The 19,622-nt window shown below is 49.9% G+C and overlaps 5 protein-coding genes across 5 annotated transcripts; 3 read left to right on the forward strand and 2 right to left on the reverse strand.

Annotated features, from left to right (window-relative positions):
- Positions 1–21: 21 nt before the first annotated feature.
- C7974DRAFT_430545 (alpha-glucosidase) lies at positions 22–2,049 on the forward strand (the record flags this gene model as incomplete). Its single annotated transcript, XM_046144712.1, has 5 exons — positions 22–84; positions 137–230; positions 354–517; positions 569–1,464; positions 1,521–2,049. 5 exons carry the CDS (start codon positions 22–24, stop codon positions 2,047–2,049), a joined length of 1,746 nt encoding a protein of 581 aa, XP_046000948.1.
- Positions 2,050–2,710: 661 nt separating this feature from the next.
- On the forward strand, positions 2,711–4,282 carry C7974DRAFT_326747 (chaperonin 10-like protein). The gene is made up of 4 exons (XM_046138995.1): positions 2,711–2,847; positions 2,902–3,946; positions 4,017–4,086; positions 4,148–4,282. The coding sequence occupies exons 1-4, from the start codon at positions 2,831–2,833 to the stop codon at positions 4,261–4,263; spliced, it is 1,248 nt and encodes a 415-aa protein (XP_046000949.1). The 5' UTR covers positions 2,711–2,830; the 3' UTR covers positions 4,264–4,282.
- A 1,085-nt stretch (positions 4,283–5,367) lies between these two features.
- C7974DRAFT_446239 (Ctr copper transporter) lies at positions 5,368–5,836 on the reverse strand (the record flags this gene model as incomplete). The annotated part of the gene is made up of 2 exons (XM_046145589.1): positions 5,368–5,479; positions 5,532–5,836. 2 exons carry the CDS (start codon positions 5,834–5,836, stop codon positions 5,368–5,370), a joined length of 417 nt encoding a protein of 138 aa, XP_046000950.1.
- Positions 5,837–6,486: 650 nt separating this feature from the next.
- On the forward strand, positions 6,487–8,611 carry C7974DRAFT_302291 (FAD-binding domain-containing protein; the record flags this gene model as incomplete). Its single annotated transcript, XM_046137896.1, has 6 exons — positions 6,487–6,596; positions 6,649–6,905; positions 6,963–7,074; positions 7,121–7,378; positions 7,431–7,529; positions 7,588–8,611. The coding sequence occupies 6 exons, from the start codon at positions 6,487–6,489 to the stop codon at positions 8,609–8,611; spliced, it is 1,860 nt and encodes a 619-aa protein (XP_046000951.1).
- A 1,493-nt stretch (positions 8,612–10,104) lies between these two features.
- On the reverse strand, positions 10,105–19,556 carry C7974DRAFT_420324 (uncharacterized protein). The gene is made up of 7 exons (XM_046144252.1): positions 19,335–19,556; positions 17,813–19,286; positions 17,426–17,766; positions 12,860–17,378; positions 12,419–12,809; positions 11,276–12,370; positions 10,105–11,228 (listed from the first exon to the last, which is right to left on the reverse strand). Exons 1-7 carry the CDS (start codon positions 19,384–19,386, stop codon positions 10,188–10,190), a joined length of 8,913 nt encoding a protein of 2,970 aa, XP_046000952.1. The 5' UTR covers positions 19,387–19,556; the 3' UTR covers positions 10,105–10,187.
- Positions 19,557–19,622: the final 66 nt, after the last annotated feature.

Genomic DNA, 19,622 nt, shown 5'->3' on the forward strand with positions numbered 1-19,622 from the left:
AGCAGCAATCTCTCCATTGATATGGCAAAGCCTGGTGTAGTCAAAAGCAAGCGACTTTGGTGGAAGGAAAGTGTAGTTTATCAAGTAACTTCTTGCAAGTAGCTCTCCTTTCTTACAGAAACTAAAAGTATCTTAGATCTATCCTGCCTCTTTCCGCGACACAAACCACGATGGTCATGGTGATGTGCGCGGTATTACAGAGTCACTGAACTACTTGAAAACACTTGGGGGCAAGTACCACCAGACTCGATCGCATAATATGCTAATAAAATGGATGAAGTTGATGTAATCTGGACATCTCCAAGTAGGCCGTCTCCATTTCGTAGGAGAGATACTTTCTAAGCCTCCAGCAGTCTACAAAAGCCCCCAGATAGATATGGGATACGATATTTCTGACTACAAGGACATCGACCCAAAGTATGGTACCTTGGCGGACGTTGATGAGCTGATTTCGGAGCTCCGGCAACGGGATATGAAGCTCATGATGGATCTTGTGGTGAACCACACTTCGGACCAGGTATATTATAAGTGATCAATCAGCCTAACTTGAGTGCTCATGTATTGACAGCACGACTGGTTTCTCGAGTCAAGGTCAGGCACTAACAGTCTGAAGAGAGACTGGTACATCTGGAGGAAGGGCAAGAAGGACCTCGATGGTAACATCCATCCTCCTAACAACTGGTGCCGCACCTTGGACACGACCGAATCAGCCTGGGAATGGGACCAAAAAAGCCAAGAATACTATCTGTCCATATTTTCGCGGGAGCAGCCAGATCTCAACTGGGAAAGTGAAGATGTCCGAGAGGCTGTGCATGATATTATGCGTTTTTGGTTGGATCGGGGAGTCTCTGGCTTTCGCATGGATGTCATAGATCACATTTCTAAGGTCCAGAGTTTCCCGGATGCCAAAACGGTGATACCAGGCCAGGATTATCAACCAGGCGGTGAATATTTTGCCAATGGGCCGCGGATGGATGAGTTCCTTCATGAGATGCGACAGGTACTTGACAATTACGACACCATCACAGTTGGAGAGATGCCTTTCATAAACGACGAGGATGAGATCATCCGCACTGTTGGATTACAGGGATCCCTGAACATGATCTTCTTATTCGAGCTGTTGAACCTGGACAACCAACCTGGCCATTCAAAATGGTCATATCAAGAGTGGAGTGCTTCTGACATGGCAAGAATCCATGAGCGAACTCAACTTTTGATGATTGAGAAGGATGGATGGAACGCAATCTTTTGCGAGAATCATGACTCACCAAGATCCATTTCAAGATTTGCTGATGATAGCGATGAATGGCGCGAAAAGGCTGCTAAAATGATTTGCACCAAACACACGACGCTTGGGGGGACTGAGTATATATACCAAGGCGAAGAATTAGGAATGCGCAACATTCCCCCAGATTGGCCAATCACGGAGTACAAGGATATTGAGACTCAGAGGTATTGGAGAGCGTAAGTGTATGTTCCTAGGGATTGTGGTACTGTTCTGACTCATCGACGCGAAATAGCGCCAGTCACCAATACGCCAACAACTATCGGAAACTGGACTATGCGCGAAGGCTCATCCAACTCAAAGCTCGTGATCACACACGAACTCCGATGCAGTGGGACGCTTCCTCGAATGCTGGATTCTGTAAAGAAGGTGTCAAGCCGTGGATGAGAGTCAATGATGATTACCATTATGTCAATGTTCAGGCACAAGCTGAGAACCCACAGTCTGTCTTATCTTACTGGAAACGTTGCATAGAGCTGCGCAAGACTCACAAGGACGTCTTTGTTTACGGAGGATTTGAGATCCTAGACTCAAAGAACAAAGATGTAGTAGCGTTCCGACGCTTTTCGGCGGAGGAAAGCTGGATCACCATTACTAACTTCACTGGTAACCACCTGGAGTGGTCCGGCTTTGGGAACCACACTGTAAAGGAATGGATCATCGGCAATTATCCGCTCAGTGACCACAGAATTGGTGCGGGACACACGATCGATCTTAAGCCGTGGGAGGGAACTATCGGAAAATGTTCGGCAGCGGTCAACTGAGATCACTTGTAGCAATACCATTTGACAGATTGATACTAGTGGCTACGAATTGAACGGACAAGTGATCTATTTGTACGAACACGGTCTCCAAAGTCCAAGTGAGGTATGGTTCAGGTCTATTGTTCACCTTTAATCGCGTAACGGCTTTATCTCATCGAGAAGGTACTCCCTTAGGGAAGTTTCATTGTTGGAAATACCGTCAGCGTACATAAGATGATATGTAGGAACTGGGCTGCTTGCTTCATGACGTTTGAAATGATATACGAGATCTACTCTATACTTGGGACCCTATGAATTTCCCAGGTGAGCGAACATCTCCTCTCAGATTAGTCACTCCTCTTCATAACACTCACATGATGATGGTGATCGTTTGTTCTTGGAAGTGGTAGGCGAATCTCGCTTGTTCATGGGTCCCCTGCAAAGTTTCCGAATATTTTAGGCTAGACGAGACGTCAGGATGAGCATGATCTATAACAATTAGGCATATTCGATGTCATCATATCTTGTGCATGCATTTAGTAAACATTATTATAATCATGGTAATGGCTTGCCAGACGGATCATAGTGACACAAGAGTGAGATAAACGTTTTCAAGGGCGGACACGAATTATGCTGTACATTTAATGTGAGATGCCTTTGAATCAGTAAATCAGCAACTCCAACCCTATCATCTTTACTATCCTAGACAGACTTTCCTAAATAACGAAGAGAAAGCAGCTTCGTGCCCCAACACCAATAACATTGCTTAACACCACAGGCCTTTTAATCTCAAACTTTGATCATGACAGAAGTTTCGGAGTAAGTGAATCACAGCCAAGGGTATACAAAGAAGCATTTTGACACGGCTTGAAGACCGATTCGCACAACGGCGTACAAGCCGCATCCTACTGAGAAGATGAAGGCAGCTGTCTGGACCGGTAAAAAGTCGATCAAACTGGACACTGTCCCTAAACCCACTATCACCGCGCCTAAAGATGTCATTGTACACATCACTCATTGCACCATATGCGGCTCGGATCTGCACATGTACGCTGGCGACATGAACCAAGTGATGGAGAAAGGCTTGATCATGGGCCATGAAGCCATCGGTATCGTCGAGGATGTCGGCCCTGAGGTCAACAAGCTAAAAGCTGGGGACCGGGTGATCATCTTGCCGGTCATTGCTTGTGGCGAGTGCTTCTACTGCGAGCGCAAAGAGTACTCTCTTTGCGATCGGACCAACCCATCCAAGGAGATGGAACAGATGTACGGACATCGGCTGTCAGGCATCTTCGGCTATTCCATGGTCACTGGAGGATACCCTGGCAACCAAGCGGAATACTGTCGCGTCCCCAACGCAGATTTGGTATGTGTCAAAGCTCCAAAGGAGACGCCAGCTGAAAAGCTGCTCGGTCTTGCGGATGTGACACCTACCGCCTGGCACGGCTGCGAGCTGGCAGAAGTAGGTCAAAATGATGTCGTTGGCGTATGGGGCTGCGGCGCAATCGGTCTTTCAATCCAGCGCTTGGCGAAGCTGCGTGGAGCGCGAAAGGTTTACGCGGTCGATAAGGATACCCATCGCCTCAGTATCGCAGCGTCATTCGGCATGATTCCCGTCGATTTAAACGAACACGGCGACCCGGCAGAGTACATCTTGTCCCGCGAGCCACATGGTCTGGACCGCGGTATCGAAGCAAGTGGATTCAGAAGTACAAACTCGATTGCTCACGCGACTATGAAATCTCTGGGCCTCGAGGGCGATAGCTCGGACACTGTGAGCGAGGTGATTAAAGCAACGCGTAAGGGAGGAAATGTCGCTCTGATTGGCGACTTTTTTTATTCAACCAACAACTTCCCTATTGGAATGTTGATGGAAAAGGCAATTACCCTGCGCGGAGGGCAGCTCTACGCTGAAAAGGTGGGTGCGCATTACCTAAAACACACTTGAGGTTCTTGCAATTGCTAACATCTAACGCTCAAACTTTCAGTACTTCCCATTTCTTCTAGATCTGGTTACTGAGGGCAAATACGATCCCTCGTTCCTGTTTGGACACAAAGGTCAGCGAAAACAGACAACTGTAATACATGTTGTGTTTAATTGTCTAATCGGTGTGATTAGATGACTTCGAAAACGTAGCTCAGGGCTACGAGAATTTTCACAACCACCAGGTACCTGGAGGTCTAAAGGTTTGCCTTGAGACTGCTTTCGGGAGAACTCTCAGTGCTAGTCATTAGTACTCCATGTAGAATGCCGAATATCCAATCTGTTTAATAATGTCGACCCTTCTGGTCTATCGCTAGTAGAATAGCATCTCCCACATACCGAGGGCAGAACCATATCACCTGGGGCTAAGATTCAAATAACGCTTGGTCAGTTATACCTATCTATTCTTATTGTTGTGAAGATTGGGAAAACGTCAGAAACCCATTAAGAAGAGATACCAGTTGTGTTGGTAAAAGCTCATGATCAGAATGGAGCGAGGCTCGGCGGAATTGCACGAGAATCAGGCTGCCTCCAAGGGATCTGTTTCGAAGGGCTGTCATTCGAAAACTTCGTGAGTGAGCCACTCAGCTTATCTCGTTCCGCGGTCCGAACCTCGCACTACTTTTGCACTGTAGTATCACAACCATGAGCGTAGCTTCTTCTCAGACTTCCTTATGGTTCGCTTACCTTGTTCGTTTGTCTCTTCGGCCTGCACCATGACATCGACTCTGCGCCCTAAAATATGTCAGGGCAGACACACGAACAAAACTTTCCGGACTCTTAATCCAGATTATTTTTTAGTAGCGATTACAGGTGGCAGGAACGCACATCCCATGTACTGGTCTCAAATCTACACACTTTGACGAACGCAGACTTTACTTCGCGATCCGACAACAGGTTCAAGACGTTAGTAATGGTCAGTGCGGTCCCTATTTGCACCTTTTGGCAGTAGCCCGGGATCCAGGGTGCCCAGCTTCGCACATGCACGATTGCCTTCTCCTTGGTTCAGTGAAGGGCATTTCATCTGTGGTCGGATCTGGAACGCGCTGAACCCTAATATCTTGTTTCAAGGTTCCACGTTGCGAAGAATTGACTTTCTCGTGTAGGTATCTTCGAGAGAGCATTGGTATGGAGTATAGAATATCTTGGATATGATAGGTCTTGAGCTATAGAGATGCAACCCATATATTAAACTAAGTGGTTCCCTGCTTTGAACTGTCAGAGCCCGAGGTGTGCCTGGGCCAACAGACTGACCGAGACGCCTCATGAGATGCCGCCAAAAGGCTAGAAGTTGCAGGACAATCGTCGGTCATATAGACCTGCCAAGTGACAATAGTGTCGGTCACAAGCAGAGTTCAGTGAGAACTAGAGCTTCCAACAAAGCGACCACAGACCAGACTCCCAAGAAACACACCACCAAGGACCGAAAGGAAATATCCGATGTTGAAAGTCATCACTGCGAGCATCCTGTACCATGCTTAGCCAAGGCAGCGCATTGCATACAATCAGATGTACTTACAGCAAGTAGCTCACGCCGGCAACTATAACATCCAGTCCCGCCATCATCACTACCTCGTCTGCTTTCCAGGATCGAGCCGCTGCCTTACCCTCCACTGCATGTGCTTGTATCAGGCCGCTGTACCGGTTCTGCTTGACAGCGGCAAGGATTGCCAAGAAGTTGGCTCGAAGTGCCATCAACAGTCGAAACGTTGCAGCCAGCACAATGAGAAAGATACAGATTCCTGCGTACTGTCCAGTGTTATGAGGCGTGAACGACGTTGACCAGAGCGGTGTCGATGTGGACACGAAAAAGGTCATTGCCATCGAGTCGGCACCCATCATCGTCATCGAGGACGACGACGTTGACGAGGGCATCGACATCGCTTCTGTTGCCGTGGCTGACATCGCCATAGTCATAGACATGTCCATGGTGAACCGGTGGGGAGACAGGCCTGGTAGCGAAGTATGTTAAGGAGTTGCTGGACCTGCACGAGATGGTAGGCTAGGGACCGAGGGATGCGACGGTTCAAGACTTCAGGTGAGTTGTCTTCCAGCCATAACAACGGATGACAGGCGCTCGGTGAGTGAGTGCGTTAACTTGCTCAATCTCGCTCAGCTCGTTTCGGCCGTACTCGGATTAGGTCAAACTGCATTAGGTACAATGTGGAACATCACATTCTCCACGAGTTCCGTCGATTATGCAAGTCCAATTGGTTGCGCCAAAGAATCATGCTCGTTTCTCGCTTTGGCGCTGGAAGCTAGGCTTCCGAGTCGCTGTTGCGTTGCAGCTGTTGATCCACACTCAAGCTCTCGGTTCATGAAGCTTAAGGTGACCTGCAGCTCTTGGGCAAGTCTTATTTCAAGGTTCCCACATTTCCCAGGTCTATGCTGCCAATCCACAACACTTTTCTTTGGCGCTCTTTCCAGAGCAGAACACTTTTCCCTGCATTTCAACCCAAGTCGAAGACTACTTCATGGCGAGCTGGCTCACATATCCACTCCAGCTGACGGGAAGTCGCGATTTTACTTGTGATGGATTCACTGAAGAGCAATGCAACTACTATATGCATCGATGGCACTTCTGGTAGCACAAATTCATCGTGCATCTCTGTGATACACTGACACTGGCACCCTAGGTACATTGCCGATTACGTCTACGCATTACCGACGGTGGCTTTCTTCATGAGTACCCTTGGCATCTTCATCATCGGACATATCGTATCGTCTTATATCCTCGAATATCGCAGATTTCGAGGCCCTCCGGTTTGGCAGAAGTTTGTCGCAATTATTCGGTACCTGTCTTACCGTGGGTATCATATCAAAGCGCTAAATTGGAACTCAGCGCCCATTGGGCTACTGCTCTTGGGATTTGCTGGTACAGTTTACTTCTTCTGTAAGCCATAAAGCTATCCTCAATCCATAGAACAGGGCTCACGATTGATGTTTCTAGGCATGGACTTGATACCACAGCCTTACTATTGGCCAAGTGAGGACTTTGGTGGCTCGCCGCCATTGGGAACAAGATCGGGCTGGATGGCTTTAGCATGCATGCCATTTGTCTTGTACGTTCCTCGACGTTCCTAGTTACTCCCAACTAATTTTTCGCAGTGCAACTGCAAGTAAGGCGAACTGGATCACGCTTACTACGGGAGTTTCACATGAGAGGATACAAGTATTCCATCGATGGACCGCTTATGCTTTTTTTGTTCTTGCGTTGATGCACACCTTCCCATTCATCGTCGCTCACACCCATTTCCATGACATGGTGATGGAGGTGACCATGATGAGCACCTTGTTCTACTGGACCGGTATCGTTGCACTTGTTTTCCAAGCCTGGTTGACTTTCGCATCTCACAGCGTGATTAGGTATGTTTCCTGGCGCTTCCAGCAATCTAATTGTTTTACTAACAGATCACAGGCGCTTCGGCTACGAGTTTTTCAAAGCAACCCACTTCTTTGCTGTCGTCGTGTTTATCATAGTTTTTTTCTGGCACTGTGATTACACACTCACGTCTTGGTATGTCCGGCTTGGACAGAACTTGTCCCTGTATTCGCTAGATGCTTACTGTCTACAGGCACTATTTTATTGCAACAGCTGCCGTATATGTGCCTTGCTTCATTTATCCATGGCTTCGAACCGCCTTCGAGTACGGTTTTACACAGAAGGCTCACATACACATTGAGAACAACGGCTTTATTCGTCTCACCATCCCATCAGTCAACATGCTCTGGAAGCCAGGTCAACACTGCTTTCTCCGCTTCACGAGCTTCGGCTTGCAAGCGTTCTCGTCTCATCCTTTCACCATCTGCTCACTTCCTGAGCTAGATGGAAAGGAAGGCTCTGGGCTTGTGTTCTACATCCGCCCTTCGCACGGCTTGACACGCAAGCTACAAGATTATGCTTCAAAGAATCAGAACACCGCGGTACCTGTACTTGTGGATGGTCCGTACGGAGGTATCAACGTTCAGAGATTCAATGAAGCAGATCGTTTACTCGTCGTCGCTGGTGGATCCGGCTCTGAGTGGATCTTGCCGCTTCTCGAGCTCTTCTGCAGGCAGCAATCTGCTAGCCGTGATCTTACCGCCCATCAGGAGATTGAAAAAGCGGATCTCGAGAGCAACCAAATTCACCAGAAGCTGCGTGTTGTCCTTGCAACGCGAGACCTTAGTAGTCGCAGCTGGTTCCTGGACTCGGTCAATGAGCTCCTGGCCAAGTACTCATTATCACTTCAGTTACCCAACATCGCCATCGAGGTACATCTGACGGGCGAAGCCGAAAATGCTACCACTGGAGTGCGGTCCGCAGACGAAGCTAGAGATTCCTCGTCATCTTCAGACAACATCAAAGTTGAACCCAAGGCAGATCGAACTGCCACGTCGAGCAAAGAGCTTTCCGGCAGACCGGATCTGCCCCTTATGGTTCATCAAGAAGGCGAAGCAGCTGCGCTAGAAGGCCTTTCGCTGAGCGTGTATGTCTGTGGGCCCACAACGATGCAGAATGACGTACGGAATGCGGTTGCCAAAGAAAATATTGACATTCTCAAAGGATCGAAGTCTGGGGGAGTTTATCTCCACTCTGAGCATTTCTCGTGGGCGTAAAAGTAGTTTGAAATTATACAAATGTACTCCAAAGGAAAACTTACAGCTGTCCCATGAAATAACCCGATGTCACCGACACCTCGAAGGATCATGTAAGCTCTCACCAACAGACTCACAATGAACGCACCGCCGCTTCGAATTGCAATCTCATTGCTGACAGGACACGTGATCCGACGGAGTCCGGCAGTCCCATCCGTTTGCGAAAACCAACGAATGCCCTTTAAATCGGTCAAGTCCCACTTGGAATGTCTAGTTCACGAAGTATATATCCTATGTTTAATACTACGAGAGGCTGACCAGCACGAACGCTAGCCCAGAACTATCAATCAATAGTCCCTGTGTTCAACACAACTGTCAGCGAAGTCGTCATACTTTGGACGGCGGCTATGTCAGTTCAATCCCACAAGGATCAAGCAGAGCGATGGCATAATTCATACATTATATTTAAAACAGTACTTGTGATATCTTTTCATCAATCAAAACCTGCAAGCCTGCATGCGACTCGACTGCCTTGAGACAGCGTGTGCAAAACAGCTCTTACATCATCACAATGCCTCAGTTCTCGCAGAAGGTTCCACACGGGTTTCCATCCACCGGGTAACACCCCACAACCACGGGATCCAGGCGGCAGTAGTGGCTCAACTCGACCTTACCGGTCGCCACGCACGTGCTGCCGCTGCCCACGCCGTCGGTCTTGCAGCTGCTGGTAAGGGTGCCGGTGCCGTGCAGAGTCACGGTCTCGTTGCCCATGGGGACCTTGTGGGTGAGAGTGAGTGTGGACGCTGCTATGGTCAGTGGCTTGTCTCGATTATTTTCTCCGCCCGTCATTTCCTCTTTTCAGAGGCTCGGGGGAGGGAAGTGTGAGGATGGACACGTACATTCCCAGGTGTATGCCAGACCAGCATCGCACGTGTCTGTCACGGCAGGCGGGCTGAAGCCCTGGGGGACGAAGCTGTAGTGGCACGCTCCCTTGGCAACCTGCTCGGTGAGCGGGCTGTGGAAACCGACGACGAGATCACGGATAGTGTAGCCCGGGCGTCCGGAGGTGGTGGTGATTGTGGCGTCCCAGGAGGCGCCTGTGAGGTTGAAAGAGTGGCTCGACTGGCGGGCGAGCAGAGACGGCGCTGCGGCAGCGAGGCCTGCGAATGTGAGGACGGAGAAACGCATGTTGGAGCTTGGTGTTGTTGAGGATGTGGGAATTGGTCTTGAATGCACACAACAGCGCGGAAGGGAGACCAAGTTCGATGTATTTATATCACCTCATGGCCGGAAAATTAGGCACCAAGGAGCTATACGAATAATCTCCATATTAACGGTACGCCTTACAAAAGTCTTGTACTGCGGCTCGTGAACGGGCCGTTAACGGGTCCTTCGATCCTGCGTTTTAAGATGAGCTTTCATGATTGGTCGATTTAACGAAGTAACAAGTGCGACCTTCCTAATGCAGCAAGGGCCGAAAATGCCTAGAACGACCTGTCACTGTGGCTGTTGAGTTGAGTTTATGTATATTTCAACGGCTATGCGCTACTTGTCCTGATCCAAAATACCTCATTGAAACGTAACATCGTCTGCGGCATTAGGCATAACTAGCCCATCCCATGTACAAGACTGCCAGATTCTTCTCATCCGTCGCCTGCTGGATCAGTTCGTTGACCGTAGCCTTCGTGCTTAGAGTCTTGCTGAGTTTCTTTTCGACTACACTCAATGCTCTGCCTGCTTCACCAGCCTGTTCCTCTCTCTCCTTCTTCTTCAGACTCTCGTGCACGGCTTCTGCCTGTTCGAGAGCCGAGCCAGGGGGTGCTGGAGTGCCACCTGGCGCAACACTCTGTCCACGGGTGGTATTGGTTGGGTCGCCTTCTTGCATCCGCTTCGCTTTGGTCGGTGTAACGCTCCAGTTGACAAGAGGGTCATATCGCAAGACGTTGAGCAGCGTCATGATGGACTCGCGCTCCTCGCGAAGAGTATCCATGGTGAACTCACAGCAGCGGCGGAACACTCCTTCAGTTTTAGTGTAGCCCATTGCATCAACGAGGTCGCGAGTGAGGCGAAAGGGTACGACTTCAGGGATAGGTAAGACACGACCCGCCTCGAACGAAACGCCGAGATCGATGTGTACCACTTCCCCCGACTTCTCGTCAAGCAGAATGTTGTGACAGTGACGATCGCCGAGACCGAGAACGTGTCCGAGAATGGAAATCGCAGCTGTCGAGCGGGTGTACGCTAAGCGACGTTCGAACCATTCGTCTGGATCCTCAAATCGCTCGAGTAGGAAGTAACGCATGACAGGGTGGAAGTTTTCGGTTACCTTTTTCCAAACTTTGACGCGTGTGCTGAGAGAGTCAGACTGGCATGCACCGATCTCCTTCCGACATCTGTCCGACTTATGGTCGTTTGGAAAGTACTTTTCGTGAGCGGGCATGACCCAGGAGTGCAGTGGTAGTGTGTTCGGTACAAATTCCATCAGCCCAGAACGGGTGGAAAGTGGAAGAACTTTGTAAGTTCGGATACCAATGTTTCGAATGCGTGTGGCTGTATGGTTTTTCAGAAGTCGAGACACTTGATCGAACACCTGTTCCATGATTGCATCTTGACGAAGGTCATCATTGCCCGATTTGAACTGCAAAGGTAAGCAGAAGCATCAACACATTCCATCGGTGAGCTTACCAATTGCTTGTACGGTTTACCGTCTGTACCAATCGCTGTGATGACCTTCGGTGCACTGAGACCGTTTGCGATACTCATGGTAGACTTAAACCTTTGAATCCTTGGCAGATCTGTGTAATCCATGTTCGGTCGGACTTCGACTTGTAGCGTGGCTGGTGGGACATTCAGTTTCGGCACAATACTGGCCAGCTCCTTCGATTCTTTGTAGCGATCGAGTGGCAGCTCACGTCCTTGTTGCGTGCTCTCTTTCTCACTCTTGAACATAGCCAGGTTGTGATAAATCTCATTGGACTGGTAGATCGAGCTCCAGTAAGATCTCGATCGCGGGTCCGTCCGGAGATGGTTGGCTAAATCTATCGCAGCCTTTTGGCGGGACCTTGCTGACTCATCTTTGGAGCGTGCAACATCCTCCCTTGTGATCGGCCCCACCTTCATCTGTATCGCAAAAATCTGATGCATGCCGTGATACGGGTGCTCGGTGCAGATCCGGTAGACCAATCCCAACAGAAGCTTCTGAAATGGTGTGCTCTCGTTCTGCAATCGAGACGATAGCTGATTCATGAGCAGAGCAAACTTGCCACTGGGGACCTTGCTCAAGTACAGTTTTACGGCTTCATTCGCGAGTTCGGTGTCAGCATATTCAATCCAGAGGGCGAAGACGCGAAGAGCGTCATTGTTATACTCGTCACTCGCCGCCAGAGAAAGAAGGTAATTTTCGAGACACTGTCGCAGAAATTGCTCGCGACCCTTGCGCATGCGCTCGTACTCGGTGTTGTCGAGGTCATACCAGGTCTTTGCGCGGCGCGCACTGCGTTGATATGTCTCTCGCATGCTTTTGCTCTTATCGCTCTTCGCAAGTTTGAGAAAGTCCTGGTGTTCTTGTAACTTTCGGTCCATGACAGTCTTGATGCGTTCTAAATCTGCCGCTGCGTCTGGGTTTTGCAACTGCTTATCGCAGAACAGTGCGAATTCGTGAAACACCTGTCCTGGGCCTACGCCTTGTTCTTGACCCCTCAGTTCGCGAATAGCTGGCTCAAGATACTCTTGCATGATCGCATCTGGCTTTGCAAGTCGGGCTTCGGCGAGATGATGACCCTTGAACACGTCAGTATCTAATTATCGCAAAGATCATCGTGTGCATACCAATTTTGCAAGTAGTACCGGTAAGGTCAGTTCCACCATATGTGAATCGAAGCTTGCGTGGCTAATTAGGTTTTGACGCATACGTATAGAAGTGTCGGTCTCGCCTTGTTCCCAGAGAACGTTTGCCACTTCATGCTGAGCTGTAGCTTCGATGTCCAGACCCACGCTCTTGCACTCTTGCACGATGTCGGACAGGTAAGTTACGCTGGCCAAGGAATCTTGGATTGCGCCATGTCGTCTGCTGATCGAAGAGGAGGAGACCAGAGCTTCGACTTCCATGTTGCGTATGGTTGCAGTGCGTGTGTGCAACGACTCAACTAGAACGCTGTTCGTACTCAAAACATTGAATAGAGTCTCGCGACAAGACAGCAATTGACGAACATCAGTATATCTGGAGCGCTCATCAGTTCTCCATAGATTATATGCGCAGCTTGTACTTACTCTCCAGCTCCCATCCATCTCTCTCGAGCCTTCATACCATCCCAAACGTCAAGCAAGTACTCCGGGTTGTCGGCTCGGAGCACCTCGTCCGCTTCCGTTAACGCCGCCAGGGTTCGTAGACGGCTTTTCGTCGGAACTGAAGAACTGATCCTGCCGGTGAGGAAGTTCATTGTTGCGATCATCTGTTGGTTCAAGTCCTCTTGTGCTTGTGTGGGCGTCTTAGCCATATGAAGACCTTGAAATGCCTTGAACAGCGTTGCGGACTCGCTATGGTTCGTCTCAGGCGCTTTGATGTCCCATTGTCCTAACTTACGAGCAGTGTGGAGTGTACTTTCTACGGCCTCATCGCCTGTGTCGCGAAAACGATCAGTCGGGAGTATCGAATGCGTAACGCTGTTCATATTGAGCATGATAAGGGACCTGACTGTACCGCGCGTGTCGGAAAGTTCAAGCTCGTTGCGGCGACGCATCTGGCTATCAAGTCGAGCACCACGGAAAATAAGGCTTTTGATACTGTCTTCCTCATAATCGAGACGGTCCAAGACAGCTGAGAGACCTGAGCCTCTGTCAATGCCGTAGAATGAGTCGGGTTCGTCCAGGTTCTTGTAGATGACAAGCTGCAGCTCTGCCGGTAGCTTTGGGGGTGGCATTACCACCGATGACCTTCTTGAAGTGGTTTTGATCACAGGATGACTTGAAGATGTCTCTGCAAACAACAATGCACTCCTGTACATCGCACAAGAGGTAGCAGCTCGTGATGCCGCAAGGTAGTCGATTTCCAACCACAGGTCTCGATCCACTCGAGTAACTTCTTTGGGAACTGGTTGTGTCCGTAGATACAAGATAGCTTGTAAGATGATACGTACATAAGGTTCTCTCTTAGGACTGCAATCGTGAAACCAAGCCATGGCAGCCGTTGAAATGGCATTTCGGACGCTGCGCTCCTCTTCGTACTCGGCTAATAGCACAAGATGGAGGATGTAAGGAAACAGTCTCTCTGCCATATGCTCGATGCCGTGGAGAAGAGCAGGCAAAGCTCCGAGAATTGAATCTTCGGATGCAACAGCGCAGAGTGATACGGCAAGATCTCTGACCCACACAGCTACGGTCTTGTCTTCTGTTGGAGTAGCTGCAAACTCCGGAGCTTCGCTGGACGCAATGAGCGTTGACATTGAATGGTCCGGAATGTAGAGTACGAGCGCGCGGCCTATGGCCTCTGGTATTGCACTGTAAACGTTGGTCTCATACTGTTGATCGCTCTTTGGCACATGGGCGATCAGATGTCTGATAGCATTCTCAGCCAAGCTGACCTCGCGACGCTCGTCGCTATAAAAGAGGTCGACCACTTCCTTGATAATGGTCTCTTTCGAATTTTCGCCCAAAGGAGCTCTCGAGGATTGGATGGCAGATACCCGGCGGCGTGATGCAGTCACTGCTTGTTTAACTATACCTTGTGCACTAAATGCTCGTCCAAGAACTCGTGCAGCCCATAGCAGGTAGCCTTCACCCACATTGGGCCTTCGACATGATTCCCAGACAAGTCCGGCATATTCAACAGCGTCCTGATCTTTGCCGAGCACATCATCTCGAGCTGTGGCTGCCAGTTGGAAATTTTGGCAAAGCAGATTCAGTGCAACCTCGCGAGATGTTTTGTTCAGTAATTTGCGACCGGTTCTCACATCGTTCAGGATCTCTACGAGAAGCGTACTCTCCTCACTCCCGCGAGATGAGTTACCTTCCGCTCGCACCTTCGACGCAGCAGTAGTGATGAACTTGAACGCCCTGACGACTGATGGCCTTTCGCTCAGTGAGATGGCTTCAGAGAGAGTCTTTAGGTTCTCCGTAAGCCATGTATGGAATCTATTGGCTGTCGTCATGGTTGCAACGTGTTGTGACTGCTGTGTGGTGCTGTCCTGTGCGGTGCCGAGGAAGACTCGAATGGACACCAGTATCGAAACCCCAATGCCGGTTACGAAATTCAGGTGCTGCTTGAGGTATTGGAAACCACGATCGAAGAGATATTGCATAATGCCTACGGTGTCCTCTGCGCAATGAACATCGGTGAGGAATGGACGTAGCGACTGCAAGGTCATCTGTAGTGGGTAGCCTTCGTAAGCGACGGGTCCGGCAAGAGCGATTACAACTCGGATCTTGCGTATTATGGATCGAGCGTATAGGGAACCGAGCGCAGGATGGATACGGTCCAACAAAGTGCGCATTACGTAGGTGAACGTATTTGGATTCCAAAACCCAACAGGGTCGTCACCTGTTCGTCGACAAAGCCGTTCAAGCTGGTCTGGTAGATAATAAGCGTTGAAGGACGGCTCGGTTGGAGCATCAAGATCCTGTGACGAGTGGCTGATGTTGAGCATCTCAGTCAAAATTTCCGCTGCTGGTGTGAAAGCAGGCTTCTTTTCGAATGACTTTCCCAAGCGGTCCTCTCGATCGATTGTCTGCAGTATGCAGGCAAGAACCTGCGGGAACTGCTTTTGAACAAGATCGAAATACTTCTCACTACTCACAAATTCCTTGAGGAGATCGGCATAGCTAGGTTCTGTGTTATTCTGCGCGCAGCCTCTGCAGATGTCCCATGAGATCGTGTAGGCTGCTGCTTTGCCGATATTTTTGCAGAGTAGATCCGTCTTAGAAGTGTTTAACAGCCCCGCCAGGTACTCGACTTCCTCTTTTCGGCCAAACATCATTGCTTGGCCCACAGTTTCCGCCTCGACATCTCGGATTAGGTCTGCCAAAGAGGTATAACCAAATGTCAAGAACGGTATGGATTCGAGCTTATTGCCTCGGTCCAGCCACGTAAAAAGAATTTGTGGGGCAAAAAGCTGGAACAATTGCTGCGAGTTTGCGATATTCCTGGCCTCCGCGACACTAGAAATGCAACGTTGAGCGTGTCGAGCAGCTTGTTCGACGGACCCAGCTGTCGCAAAGATACGATAGATACTTGAACGTAGTAGCGTATACCATCGTGATGCCAGATTTGACAAGACAAGTAGTTGAAGAGAGATCCCTTCCAGACCGTCACCTTCGCCAGGGAGGCTACTGTCGACGTCTTGAAGGACCTTGGTATGATCAGCCAACACGAAGTGTCCGAACATTGACGGCAAACGTTCAGCAATATGGTATTTGACGGTAATCTCGCCCTCGGCAAGCAGTCTGAAAAGGCTGGTTCTGACGGATGGTAGGTTGGAGTCGCGCCCGAAGTTTGGATAGTGCTTGAGTAGACCGTGCAAGAGATCTGCAATGGTTTCTTGGAGATATGTTGATCGTCTGACCCCCATATCTTCCAATCCCTCGACAAAATAATCATACATATCCTCGACGGTGTTATAGAGAGACTCGGCTTCAGATTCGTCTTCGTCTGGGCCCCAAACAAGAGCAGTGCCGATGAGGAATTCCACCAACATGCCGTTAGCTACCTCGGAAGTATTGTACTCGCGCGCACGAGGTGCCACGAGGGCATCACTGAGTCGTTCAAGCAAGTCTGAACAGTCAGTCCGCGAAAGTTTGAAGCCGCTGTGGAGAAGGGACCGAACAAATTGGCGAGAGCGCAGCAAATCGTTCTCACTTAAAGATGTAAGATATCTCACAAAGCTGTGGGGAATCTGGCCATCGGTTTGATCCGTACTGTTTGTAATTGCCTCGATGAGATGAAGGTACGATAAAGTTGACGCGCGTAGGGCGAGGATATCTGTCTCGGCTTGTTCAGCGTATCGCGGCACAAAGCTGTCGAGGCTTCCCATATTGGAGGTCATTTGGGAATCATCGCCATCATCGATGTCCATGAAATCATCTTCTACGGCGTTGATTGAATGCTTGACCTCGATACGAATGTCAAGAGCCTCGGAAAGATGGCGTGAAATAACTTCGACCCCTGTCTGCTTGAAAACAGTCTTATTGAGTGCGCCGCATAAGCTCAGATCAGGGAGGCTTCTAGCACATGTCTCAAGTACAGCGTCGATCTTGTACTGCTCTGTCTGTGGTTTCGATAATGTGCCGACAAACGTGCGCACAAGTCTCTCAATGGATGACTCGAGAGCTTCTACTCGACGATCCTTGGGATTACCAAGGCTGGTGAACGCTTGTGCGATGATGCAGAGGTTGGTGATGATCCGCATCATATCTGATGTGACATTCTGGATGTCTGACTGGGAGGCTTCCTTCCAGCGCTCTCTCGTCTTGTCTACTTCTGACAAGCAGTATTCCAAAATTCTGATTTCTATATTTGAAGGTTGGTGTTTTGTATCAGGCAGGTGTGATGGGCTATGCCGCTCGGGCAATTGTGTGAGATACGCCTCATCGGTACCGAGCAAAAGAAGATAATGCGCAAGTGCGTGATAGCGAGCGTTCCATACTCTGGCCCGGGAGACGGCTCCGAGGACAAGAGAAGGCGATGGGTCGGGGAGGCTTGGTAACAGGTCCAAAGCAGCGTACAGCAACTGCAAGACGTCTCGAGCAGTGCAATGGTTTGCATTTGTAGCAGCGTACGATCTTTCGGACCAAAGGCCTATCGCTGTGAGTCAGTTGTTTCCATCACCAGGGCGAAATACTTACTGGGTGTCCACTTGATAAAAACCCAGCTAATGATTTTCGCAGCGGTTTGATTGAACTGAGTTGGGTTCTCCTTCATACGCTCGCGCATGATAGTGGTCAGCAAGGAGGCGCTCGATTCTGTGAGTAGATATGGGCCAGCCAATTCGATGGAGAGGAGCATGGATTGAATGTTGTCGGAAACATCGGTGAAGGGCACAATTTCAAGGTTGAGCAGGACATCCATAAGATGACATGCAGTGCGAGACAATGAAGGAGAAGCCACAGACCGAGATGCACTTTGCCATACAGACACCCAGAAAGGCAGAAGCGCATGATGCTGGGCGGTCTTCTGGAACGCAGCACTACAGTTTGTTAGCAGAGAACCAAGCGAGCTTATGCATGGCTTACGCAGTCAAAGCGATCATCGCCCATGTAGAATGTGTCGCATTCTCGTCGGCCATGCATAGAGTGAGCCTGTCAATCAATGACTGGAGTGTGTCTTTATCGACGGGCCCTTCTTGTACTGAAAATGCGATAACTTGCAGAGCAGCTCGTCTGGCATTGGAGCGCGGCTCCGCCAGATGTCGGGTGTACTCATCAAACAATAGATTGATACGGGCGCGCTTGGGGACACTTTCCCCGTCGGCTTCGCGATTGTGTGCCACTTTTCGTTTCCTTCTATCAAGCATCAACGAGAAGCGTGCAATCGTGCACACAGTCGCCCAAAGACCCTCAGACTTTAGGTGCTCGGTTTCCATCGAAAATGCCGGAGTGCTAAGTGGATGAGAGCCTGCGTTCGTCGCACTCGGATAGCGAAAGCAAAGGTGATCTTCCTCGAGGTATTGATGCATAGTCTCCTTCCTCGTTCGATAGTCTGCGTACATCGTGTCTAGTACTGCTTCAAGATCGAGACATGTTGTGGTATCATCAAGGTCAGCTACAAGGCTCGAGAGATGAGGTTCCGTGTATGTCAAAGTAATCAGCATTTCGTCACGAAGCGCCGGCTCAGACCACATAATTTTCATCGAGGGTAGCAGTTCTTTGATGATGCGTTTCGACAGGTCAAGCTTTTGTAAGGCCGTTCGAGTCAAAATGGCATTGATGCCTGCTAGAGCGGCTGTTGCCACTTTGCCACGACCAGTCCTTCGCTTCAGGAAGTAAGAAAGAGCTGTCAGAACCGCTTCGGCTTTGTCAAGAACTGGTGCATTAGCCGCCTTGACGAGCGCAAGCAGACAATGAATGAATTCTTCAGCGGCGGCCAGAGAAATTTCGTCAGCCGCCGGTTTTTTTCGTACCGTAAGCTCACGAAAGCTATCTTTCACGATTGATTGCTCATTTGAGCCGACGGGAGTGCGACCGCGGCTGGAAACACTGGTACCCCAGCTTCCAGACGCTTCGGCTTCAGCCTCTATTGATGAGCCAGCCAAAGCATCGATGCAGAAGTCAACCGCTGCATTCCAACCGTTCAGCGAGAGACGCTCGACATGTGGTTGATACTCAAGCAGTGATCGCAGCGGCTTGGGTATCTCTTCGAGAAACGGCTTGAGACGTAGATTGTCTCTGCTTGGCGCCACTTCCTGGATGGTCTTTATGAAGAGCTCTACTGTCGAGGTTTTGATCGTCCGTACGCCAGAGTCCATGACGTGGCGTAGGGCCGTTGCACATAATGTGAGATTCCGCGCTGCTTGCGGCGACGGGGACTTGCTTTGTATGACTTTTGCGCGCTCGTCCCTTAAATACTGAAACAATGTGTCGCATAGTGACGCATAGGCCTTGTTCCCAAGCGCCTCCAAGTTGGGCCTCCCACGGTTGAGCTGGATGATGCGGGCGAGGTCCTTCAAGCCCTGTGCTCGGGTTTGGACGTTCTTGTCTTGGATGAGGACTGCAGCAGTGAGTACAATGGTCGAGGTGGAGATTTCTGACCACTCACTCGTCGCCTCCTGTATATTGTTGGCATGTACTACCTCCTTCTTCCCGCCCATTTTGGGCGCTCACAATTCTCTACCGTTTGAAAGTCAGTTTGACGGAAGGTGCGCATCGCCAGCAGTGAAGAAGCGCGGAAACAGTCTGTTCACGAGCGGCACATGACTTTGTGAAGCTCTGCAATTGCGAAACACGGCGGCCAGCTTTGCGCAGCAACGCTCGTGGTGCTGCTGCTGCGGAGCTGCGACGGGGGTGCTTGCCGTGACGGTCGCCGCCAAGAAGGCAGTCGCGTCCA

The sequence above is a fragment of the Boeremia exigua genome (assembly GCF_020726555.1).
Source record: "Boeremia exigua strain MPI-SDFR-AT-0100 chromosome Unknown C7974scaffold_2, whole genome shotgun sequence".
Lineage (NCBI taxonomy): Eukaryota > Fungi > Ascomycota > Dothideomycetes > Pleosporales > Didymellaceae > Boeremia > Boeremia exigua.